The sequence below is a fragment of the Canis lupus genome, chromosome 3 (genome assembly GCF_048164855.1).
Source record: "Canis lupus baileyi chromosome 3, mCanLup2.hap1, whole genome shotgun sequence".
NCBI classification, from domain to species: Eukaryota; Metazoa; Chordata; class Mammalia; order Carnivora; family Canidae; genus Canis; species Canis lupus.
Window position 1 is genome coordinate 88,532,118 of NC_132840.1, and position 10,024 is coordinate 88,542,141.

General features: G+C 68.0%; 1 protein-coding gene and 1 long non-coding RNA gene across 6 annotated transcripts; one reads left to right on the forward strand and one right to left on the reverse strand.

Annotated features, from left to right (window-relative positions):
• Window positions 1-1,899: 1,899 nt before the first annotated feature.
• On the reverse strand, window positions 1,900-4,096 carry LOC140631283 (uncharacterized). Of its 4 annotated transcripts, none has more exons than XM_072822806.1 (3): window positions 3,021-4,096; window positions 2,641-2,764; window positions 1,900-2,494 (listed from the first exon to the last, which is right to left on the reverse strand). In XM_072822806.1, exons 1-3 carry the CDS (start codon window positions 3,756-3,758, stop codon window positions 2,454-2,456), a joined length of 903 nt encoding a protein of 300 aa, XP_072678907.1. In that variant the 5' UTR covers window positions 3,759-4,096; the 3' UTR covers window positions 1,900-2,453. The 4 variants fall into 4 exon arrangements, with proteins under 4 accessions (XP_072678907.1, XP_072678906.1, XP_072678905.1 ...); XM_072822805.1 differs by having other exon boundaries at window positions 1,900-2,513; window positions 3,021-4,064; XM_072822804.1 differs by having other exon boundaries at window positions 2,641-3,169; window positions 3,380-4,060.
• Window positions 4,097-4,290: 194 nt separating this feature from the next.
• LOC140631284 (uncharacterized) lies at window positions 4,291-8,216 on the forward strand. 2 transcript variants are annotated; one of them, XR_012028917.1, is made up of 4 exons: window positions 4,291-6,131; window positions 7,044-7,197; window positions 7,298-7,537; window positions 8,010-8,216. It is a non-coding gene; the product is annotated as an uncharacterized lncRNA (long non-coding RNA). The 2 variants fall into 2 exon arrangements; XR_012028916.1 differs by lacking the exon at window positions 8,010-8,216 and having other exon boundaries at window positions 7,298-7,941.
• The last annotated feature ends 1,808 nt before the right edge of the window (window positions 8,217-10,024 follow it).

A 10,024-nucleotide genomic window follows, 5' to 3' on the forward strand; every position in this document is an offset into this window, starting at 1 on the left:
GGATGCGCACATGTGTGCACGCGTGGGTGGACGTGGCCAGCCAGGGGCTGGTCAGGAGACCCGCGGCCCCTCTGGGGCAGTCCACAGGCCCTTGGGGGCTGAGGTGCCAAGTCAGGCGGGTGTGTGTGGGGGGGCAGAGAGGTGGCTGGAGAAGGCCGAGGTGCGGGCTGCGCTGCGGGGGACTGTGGGGCAGGGCTTCCCCATGTGCAGGCTGCCGCCCTGGGTGTCCGTGGGGTCAGGGCTGTGGCAGCCCCCAGCGGGGCTCACCCCACAGGTGCGTCCTCTGGGCTCTGAAGCTCTGTCCTGGGCGGGCGGCCCCGCAGCCTTCCGTCTCCTCCTCCCGTGACACCCGCCACAAGGGGCTGTGGGGCCCGCTCAGGGGCCAGTACCTTGGCCGCTGCCTGAAGGTCCTCCGTCCGGGTCCCGTCACCTTCGGGGACGCGGGGAGTGTCAGGGACACAGCGTGGCCGTGGCGGCAGCGGGCAGCCCTGGGCTCCAAGGCCACCGACGGGAGGGGCGGCTTCACCGCGGTCTGGGGCCTCCCGCGGGGACATGGACAGGGAGGACCCAGGCCACTCGGACCCTGCCCGGGGGTTCCCGGAGCCCGTGTCACATGAGGCAGGGCCCGCGGGTCAGAGTGCCCCAGGACAGGTGAGGGCGGGAAGAGGGCGGGCCTGGAGGAGCCCCGTGGCCCTGCCACGCTCCATCTGCTCGAGGACAGTGGAGTCCCTGCGGGCCCGCGTGAGTGAGGCCCCCCTCCCCGTGTTGGGTCGGCTCCGTCCTCGGGCAGCAGGAGCGCGGGCCGCGCGTGGGGAGACTGGCCCAGGCCCAGGTGCGCGTGCACAGGGTGGCTCCCCGCGGGTGGGCGCTCAGGGGACGCGGGGGAGCCCTGCCGTGACCCTCCCGTGCCCCGCAGGGCGGAGCCGGTGCAGCACGCGGAGCACTGAGCCTTGGGGTGACCCCAGGGCGCACGTGCGGAGCTGTCCCACGCCCCCAGCCAGCGAGACCTAACAGCTCGGGGCATGAAGCCACTCCCTCGAGGGGCCACCCGAGCAGCTCCCCTCCCGGGACTGTCACCTTCGGGGCCCCCACCAGCGTCCCCTGGGGCACGTCCCTTCCAGCCACAGAGGATGGAGGGCGCAGTGCAGTTGGGCACGCACAGGCTCCCGAGGGTGCGGAGGGTGTCACCATGGGCCTGGCCTGGGGACCCCACGCCCCGGTGCCGGGCAGATGTGCCGCATGTCGTCTGAGGCCCAGGCCTTGCCCACCCCGCGCAGCCAAGTCCCAATCCCCGCTGTGTTGCTGCCTACGTGTACAGACGCCTCTGTTTGCGGTGTCAGGTGGGGACGACATTAGCACCTACCCTGGGAGGTGGCCGCGAGGGTCATGGCCCAGGACATGCAGGGCACCCGCACCTCGGGCCGCTCGGGAGTGAAAGGGGGGCGCCCTGGTTCCCGCGGGCATCCCCCTGCTACCAGGTCTTCCCCTTGGCCAGTTCCTGCTGCTGTCGCTGTCGACGTCCCGTCGGGTCTGTTTCTGCCAACTGGACCACCCAACCCTTGGTGCTGCTTGGCGGGGGGGACCACGAAGGCCCTGCTCCCTGAGGCCTCCCCGGGCTCGCCCTGGACCCGAGACCAGCTCCCAAGGCTCTTTTCAGAAGGAAAGACGCCTCGGGGCCCCTGCTGCCCGCCCCCCACTCCCCTCAAAGGAAACAGGAGGGAGAAATGAAGCTGTTTTAAATATAAATGGCGGGGGCACAGTAGGACCTTATTAAAATACAGAGAGATTAACAAGGTCTCATTCCCTTCAATTATTAACAACGTACTTGTTCTTTAGAAAAGTACCCATGAAAATTTAAAACAGATGAAAATGGTTGTTCACTTAAAACTGCCCGGTTGATCTGTGAGTAATGTTTTATTCAGCGCAAGGAATGAACGGGGAGGGTGGGCACCTGCTGGGCCCTCCCCTGGGCACCGGGCCTGGGGATGGAGGCAGGGAGGCCCCGCCCAGGGCCAAACGGGAGGGACCTTCTTCCCAGTTGGTTCTCCGGCCTGAGTAATGGGTGTCCAGGGAGCAGCAGGCCAGGTTCTGGGGCAGCACCGGGCGGGGAGTGGGCTCCTGCAGGGGGAGGTGGGAAGCGGGTCCAGGCTGTTCCCCGCTCCCACGGTAGCACCACCCTGGCTCCTGCGGCAGCTCTCCTGAGGTCCTCACGATGGTGGGAGCGGGAGAGTCGGGACTGCCCACGCCAGGCTCAGGCGACATGGGGAGGGGACAGTGGCCGGCTGCGGTGGACACTCGGGAGGGCCGGGGAGGGGGGCTCGGCCTGCGGTGGGGCTGCAGGTGACACAGGGCCGGGCCGCACAGCCCGATGGCCGGTCCTGGGAAGAGGCCCTGCTGGGTGGGGGGGCACTGGCCACGCTTCCTCGTGCTTGAAGCTGGGCTGTCCCTGCTCCTCACTTGGCCTGAGCTGCTTCGGCAGGTGGAGCACCTGTATCTGTGCAGTGAATTAGCCACTGAACATGTAAATGGACGAGGAGGTAGGGCAGGGCGGGGCTCCCCAGGAGCGCACAGGGGCCGCGCCCCGGGGGACCCGCACCCGCCCTCCGCACAGCGCCTGGCTGAGCCAGCCCGGGCTCCCACCGCGGAGGCAGCTCCGCTTGCCGCAGCGCCATTCGCTCAGCCTGTGTCGTTTTCCTCCAAATATCCTTGGAAACGGGGCTGCAGGATGCATCTGGACGCCAGGCTCGGGGCGCCCGGACTGGGCCTGGGGAGGCGTTGGGAGGGTCGGTGCCCCGGCAGCCTCGGCATCGGGCTGCGTGCCCACGCGCGCACCGACGGGGTGTTGGGGCGCACGAGGACGCCCGGCCGGGGCGCTGCGGAGCCGGGCACCTCCTCCCGTGGCTGTGGGCGAGGCTGCAAGCGGGGGCGGAGGGAGCGGACGAAGGAGAGGAGGGGACCTGGGTGCGGCCCCACCTACGGGAGGGAGGGAGGCTCGGCCTCGGCGCAGCGGGCGCGCTCACCGGGACACCTGCCCTGGGTGAGCCCACGCGCTGGGGGGAGGCAGCGGCAGGCCAACCGCGGGAACCGATCTCGGTAACGGCAAGGTCCAGGCGGGAGCATGAAGCAGAGGAGGAGCCGAGAGAGGCCGCGGGGACAGCCGCGGGGACACCTGCGTGGAAAACCAGACAAAGCGAGCACGCGCCAGAGGGCCACGCACCTGCCCGGAGGGCGGAGGGGCAGGCGGTGCGGGGGAGAGCAGAGCCGGAGCCCCGGTGGTGCCGGGCCGCAGCGTCAACGGAGGAAGAGGCCGGGCCGCACGAGGCCGGGAGGCTTGGACTTGGTGCTGCGCCACGGGAAGGCCACGGGCCACCCGGCGCACCTGAGAAGGGGCCCCTACGTGTGTTCCACGCCGGGCGGCGAGGGGACCTGGAGTCCCGGAGGAGGCGCAGGCGCAGTGCTGACCCGATGGGCGGGCTCCAGCGCAGGCGCAGTGCTGACCCGATGCGCGGGCTCCAGCGCAGGTGCAGGGCTGACCCGATGGGCGGGCTCCAGCGCAGGTGCAGGGCTGACCCGATGGGCGGGCTCCAGCGCAGGCGCAGTGCTGACCCGATGCGCGGGCTCCAGCGCAGGCGTGCGAAGCGGCCGGTTGCAGGCAGGCCGGGCACGGACCGCGGGTTAGCGGAAGGCGTGGGAAACGGGTGGTGGAGATGGTTCCCAGGTGGTTTTCCGCAGTGGAGCTCCGGGAGCGCAGGTGCCATGTAGACGAGGGGCCTGCGCTTGGTGCTCCGGGCGCGTCCCGGCGGGGGTGCACGTGCGCTGCGGGAGCAGGTGTGAGGCCGTCGGGGCTCAGCCAGGTGTGTGCAGCCCCGTGACCACCACCGGGCCCGCCGGGATAGCGACCAGGCGAGGTAGAGACCGTTTCCGTCACCGCCCGGCGTTCCCTCGGCCCCTGGGAACGACCTTCACGGCCTGTGGTTTCTCCAGGGTCACCCGAGTGGAAGCGGACGGAGCCGCGCGTGTCGTGCCGGCGGGTGGCGGCCTCCTGCAGCGCCGGGCAGCGTCGGGAACCTCCCGCCGAGCGCGGCCCTCCGGGGACGTCCCGCCGCGCTTCTCCGCCAGGGATGCAGCCCGCCCGCCCCGCGCGCCCACGCAGCCCCGCGCAGGCCTCGCGCACACGTCTTCCTGCTGCTGCGCTCGGAGGCCCCAAGGTGCGGGTTTCCCTACGAGAAACCGAGGGGCGCTGGCCAAGTGGCCCCCGTGGGCGGTCCCCGCTGCCCCAGGCAGGTGAGCCCGGCGAGGCTGGCCCTCCCTGCAGGTGCAGGGGCTGCGCGTTGCACTGCGAGGCTCCCTCGGCTCGCACAGCCACGGGGGTGCGTGGACTCCGTGGGGAGCCAGGACGGGAGGCCTGGGCAGCCGGGGGGCCCGGAGGAGATCAAGGAGCGCGGTCCGCACTGCAGCACCGGGCACCTCGAAGAGGGAGCGATGCGGCTGACATGGTGAACGGCCGCGTGGGCGCAACACGCAGGAGAAGCCGACTCTTGGACCTGGAACCACTGTCGTTGACCTGGACGGGAGCAGCGGGAAGGGTGCGCAGGCGGCGAGCAGAGGACCAAGGCCCGGGTGGCACAGGCTGTGGGCTGCCCCAACGCTTTCCTCCTTTATTCTCGTTAAAAGAGATCTCACTTTATTCGCGGCGCACGTGAGCGGGAAGACGATGCTTCCCAGTGCCCTGCAGAAACCACCCTTCAGACGGGCTGGTGATGCTTGTTGGTGCACGAGCCGGAGCGCTCCTGCCAAGCGGGAGGTGCCCGTGCCACCTTCACCACCCTCCTGCCCCCTTCCAGCCCCAGCTGCCACCTGCTGCCTCAGGTGCAGCCGACCTCGAAGGGAGCTGGCCGCGGGGAGGGCAGAGGAGGAAGGCGCAAGCCCTTAGGTCCTGGGGGTCCCCAGGGCTGCCGGGTTAGCCCCCACTGCGACCTCCGGGTGGCTCTTCCTGGAACCCCGACGTCTGAAGGAGATGCATCTAAGTCAATTAGCAGCTGTGTGTATTTCCTAAATGATTTAGATCGTGGACCTCGGATGAATTCAATTCTGCCCAATTAATCTATAAATTTAATGTGATCCCCAAATGAACAGCAACATGATTTGTTCTGGAATTAGACAAGCTGATGCTAAAACTCACACAGGAAAAGAAAGCAGCAGAAACAGCTCAGGAAACTCCCAAACAGACGTGCGCACGGGGAGGTGACGAGGGCTGGAGCGACCGACTGAAACTAGCAGACACAACATGTGGTGGTGGTTCCTGGACGGTTAGCGAGGCCAGTGGGACAGGAGGCAGAGTCCAGGAATGGGGCCGGGTGGGTAAGGACGTTCAGAGCACGGGGCGCAGGCTTCCGCACAGGCTTCCGTTCTTAAACTACTGGGAAAGCAGGTGGGCCGTTCAGTAGCTTGGAACAATGACGTCAACCCAGAGAAAATTACTGTTAACTCCAGACATGGGACATCAGCAGGCATCTCAAATTAGGGCATGTTCCATGTGGGTCAGGAATCTAGACGTGGACGAAAAACGATCCGTGTAGTAACTGGGAGAATCATCGACGGTCTCAGAGTCGGAGAGGCTTTTCTAGGAAAAAAAAAACAAAAAAACAGAAACACAAAAAAGCCATGCCAAGAAATCATGAAATAAAATCTGGATAAGCCGGGCTACATAAAAAATAGTTAAAAATGCCGCACAACCAAACCCACCACAAGTAAAGCCAAACAACTAACAACTGACCTCAGAGCAAGGTCAGTTTCTCTACCAAGAGCTCCTACAAAATAAGTAAGACCAAGGGCCCCAAAGAACGGGCGACCCGTGAAGACAGACACGCGGCTCTTCCCCGGGAACAGACGGGCCTTCGCTGGAGCGACAACAGCTGCAGACTGAGTCCCTGTCACCCAGGGGCAGAGTCGGAGGCCCGGGCTGGGAGGGCCGCTGGGGACCCTTTCTCCTCCCCTGGTGGTCCCGCCGGTGCAAGGGCCTCCCCGCCTTCTCCACCCGGGCTGCGTTTTCGAGGCCCTGTTGTGTGGAGGCTCCTTGCTGGTCTTCCCCGAGGGGCCAAGGCCGAGCTGCAGCGCCTCCCGGTGATGGGGTGAGCTAGGGACCCGCCCAGGCCCTGAGCCACCACAAGTGCTGCGCGGGGGGCCACCGTCCTTCTCCCCTCTGTCTTCTCCCCTCCCTTCCCTCCCTCCATCCCCTCTCCCCCTCCCCCCCCTTCTCCCCTCCTCCTCCCTCCCCTCTACCTGCCTTCCCACCTCCATTCTTTTCTCTCTCTCTTTTTAAAAAATTTTATTTATTTGTTTATTCATGAGAGACACACACAGAGAGGCAGAGACCCAGGCAGAGGGAGAAGCAGGCTCCATGCAGGGAGCCTGATGCGGGACTCGATCCTGGGTCTCCAGGATCATGCCCTGGGCCGAAGGTGGCGCTGATCCGCTGGGCCATCCGGGCTGCCCTCCCGCCCCCTTCTGCACTGAGAGCCTGGTCTGTGCAGGGAGGGGAGGCTCAGCCCCTGGCCGCAGGCCCCTTGGGGTCTCACCCCAGGGCAGACGGTGCGCCTCTGATGGGGGAGGATGGCAGAGGTGCTGGCGTGGTCTTTCTTTGGGAATCTGGGACCCGTGCTGCTGTGGCGCCCCTCACCACAGCCTGTTCCCGGTGCTGGTCCGTCCCTGCCCTCACCTGGGACCCCCTCCCCCCCGGGTGGGGGCCCTGGCCTGGCGGGGATGGCACACAGGCCTCAGCACTGCCCCATGTTGCACGGCCTGCATCTCTTTTCCAGGGGCCTGCAGCTCGCACAGTGCACGTGCTCAGGTGTCGCGGGCGCGACGCCTCTCCCTGCTGGGTGCCCCAGTGACCAGCCAGAGGCGCGGCCAGGGACCCCAGGATGGGAGGGTGGGGAGCTGGGGCTCATGGTGGAAGGAGCCTCCTGGTGGTCTGGAGCAAGAGCCCCCTGACGCACACCTCCCCTCCCGCCCTGGGCCCTGGTGGGTGACCGCATTCTCAGGTCCCGGGCCAGCAGATTGTCATTTCTCCGTGAGAACTGCATCCTGTCAGCGTCTGTCTTCCTGAATGGACCAGCATCGGCTCTGGCTCGGTGTCACGGAGTCTCGTGGAAACACCCGCCCTCCTCCCGAGGCCTCTGTGCAGGAACATCCAAGGTGAGAGGCCCTCGGGCTGCAGGGCTGACCCCTTGTCCTGTCCCAACGGCGGGCGGGCCCGTGGCCCGTCTGCTCTGACCCCGACCCCGTGTCTGTGCAGGAGGTTCCCTCGCCCCCCCACATGCAGTTCTTCCAGCCCAGGCCCCGTTCCCGTTCCCCTGTGGGGCAGCTGGCAGTGGGGCAGGTGACATCTGCGGGCGGCTGAGAGACCGGCTTCCAGGGCTCCCTGAGCCCACACGGGAAGAGTCTTGGCTCGCTCGGCGCCCTGACGACAGACGGGCGTCTCACTGCAGCTTCCCGGAGCGACCAGAGTCCCCAGGAAAGCAGTCGTTGACAACCGGTGAGCCAGGAGCCCGCCAAGCATACGGCGCCTCCTCCACCCCTTCTGGCGTCACCCCCCCCCCCGGCGGCTGCACAGACGGCCCCCAGCCCTGTGTCTGCAGCCTGCCCTCCTCCCCCTTGCATGGAGCCCGGGCCCTGCGGGCGAGCGAGCAGGGCCCAGGGGCACAAAGGAGGGACGGGTCAGCTCCTCTCCGCCCTTCCCCTCGACAAGTCGGGGCTGCGTCCCTGCACGTGCTGCTGGGGATGAGGGGTGCTCCGTGGGGGGGCTCCAAGTGGCGAGATGCTGCCCAGCGCCCCTGTCGTTCCCCCCCTCAGCCGCCGCCAGCCCGGCCCTGCCTGCCCCACGACCCCAGCTTCGGATGTCCCCCAGGCCCTCAGGAGCCCGGGAACGATGGTGTGGGGGGTGGTGGGGTGCAGTCCTGTTGGAACGACAGTCAGTGGCTTCTAGGAACCCAATGGTTTCGTGACAGGTGCCCTGGAGGCACAGCACCCCGGGTGTGTGGGCCGCGGGACGGAGGGCTCCCTGAGCCGGGCCGGAGCCCCGGGTGGGACCCCGGGTGGGACCCACCTGGCAGCGGTGCAGCTCGGGGAGACTGAGCAGTGGAACGGACGGCGGCAGCAGCAGATTCTGGGTCTTTCCTCCCCTCCTACTTCTGGATTGTGCGCTCCGGAAAAGGGCCCCCGTGCTGGGAGGCGGAGGGGGTGCTGAGCATCCTGGGAGGGGGCAGGGGGGTGCTGAGCATCCCGGGGCAGGGTCGGGGGTGGGGTTGGGAGCCTCAGGTGCTGTCGTCCAGCACCCGCCTGGGGCTCGATGCCAGCCCCCTGCCTGGTATCGGCCGGTGAGCATGGGCCTGCCTCAGGCATCCCGAGATGTGGGCCTCGGACCCCACCCACCTCTGGGGTGGGCCAGCCCGAGTTGGCACCTGCGGCCAATCGCTGTGGGCCATGAGCGAGACGCGGAATGACAGCGCTGTGCCAGAGGCTGGACAGGGGTCCACTTGAGACCCTGCCTGCTGCTGCTGCTGTGACATGGGGCCGGTCCCTTTGCCTGTCTGTGCTTGTGTCCCTGTTCCTGAACACACAGCCAAGGATGGGACCCGTGTCATCAGCCGGTGGTGACGATGGGCGGGCCGATGCCGGTGGAGGCTTTGGACGGTGCAGGGCTGTGGGGGGGAGATCCATCACCGTTGGCCTTGTGGGGGAGGGCCTGGGGAGTGCGGAGAGGGGTGGCTGTTGTGAGCGTCGGGTTGGTGCAGTCGGGGCCTCCATCTGGAATGGGGGATGGCGACCATCAGTCTTTTCCCCTCAGGCCCGAGGGTGTGCGCGTGCTCTTGGAGGACAGGGCCCCCGACATGCAGGACCGTGCCAGCAGCATACACCTGCCCGCCCCACAAATTAACCGCGAGTCTCTGAAACAAATAAGGACTTTCCTTCGGCCTCCCCCAGGGGAGTGCAGAGTGGGAGTGAGGCCGCCGTCCTGCTGAGCACCCCCATCTCCAAGGGCCCGAGAGAAGGAAAGGTGAAGGCGCGGCCAGCACAGGGCACAGCACAGCACAGCACCCTCTGGCCGAGCTCGGGGACTGCCCAGCCACTGTGTCACCGTCTCCCCACGTGGCATGGTGGCTCCTGGGGAGGGCGGCCGGACCGTGCCCCATGACCCCCGCCCCCTCCGCCGTCCCGGGCCACCCCACGGAGCTGCGTTGGGAGCTCCCGGGCTAGTGTGGTTCCCGAGCCGCAGCACCAGCACCACGTGGGGGCTCGTGGCACATGCACTTGCTCCTGCCCCCCCCTCCGGCGGCCTGCTGCAGGGGAACCTCCTGGGGGACTGGCAAGCTGCCGAGCACCCCGAGGCCCACTGGCGTCTGGGCACCTTTGGCCAAGCCAAGAACGCTCACGAAAGCCTCTGGACTTGTTCGAGGGGACACGGCCACCGTGCGGCCTCCCAGGGACAGAGGGCTGGCGTTGTGTCCTGGGCGCCTACCTGCCCTGAGAGCCCTCGGGGGGTCAAAAGCCACACGTAGGACAGGTCGGCCTGCGGGGTCACCTGTGCGGGCCCGTCTTCCCACGCGCACCCCCCCCCCCCAGGCTGGTGACCGCTGTGGACTGGACGCCGGTGCGCCCTGGGTCACACGGGGCAGCCTGAGCCCTGGATGGGGGCCTTTGACGGTGGTGGGGCCGCCGGGGCGGGGCTCACCGTGGAAGTGGCGTCCGGAGGGGGAGACGCGAGGGGCGGCCTGCGTGTCCGCGTGGGCCGCGCGGCCGTCCCTGACCCCTGCCCGCCGCCCGGTCCCCACGCGCGGCCTCCGCGCGGCGAGCAGCAGTGGCCAGTGTGCCCGGCCGCCCCTGCCCCTTCCCGGCGGGAGCCCCCGACACCCGCGGGGCCGCTGCTCCTCCGGCGGGGGTGGCCCTGCGCGCTGGCTGCGGGGGTGCGCGGGACGAGCCCCAAGTGGAGACTCGGAGGGGCTCTGAAGGCAGCGCCGCCTCC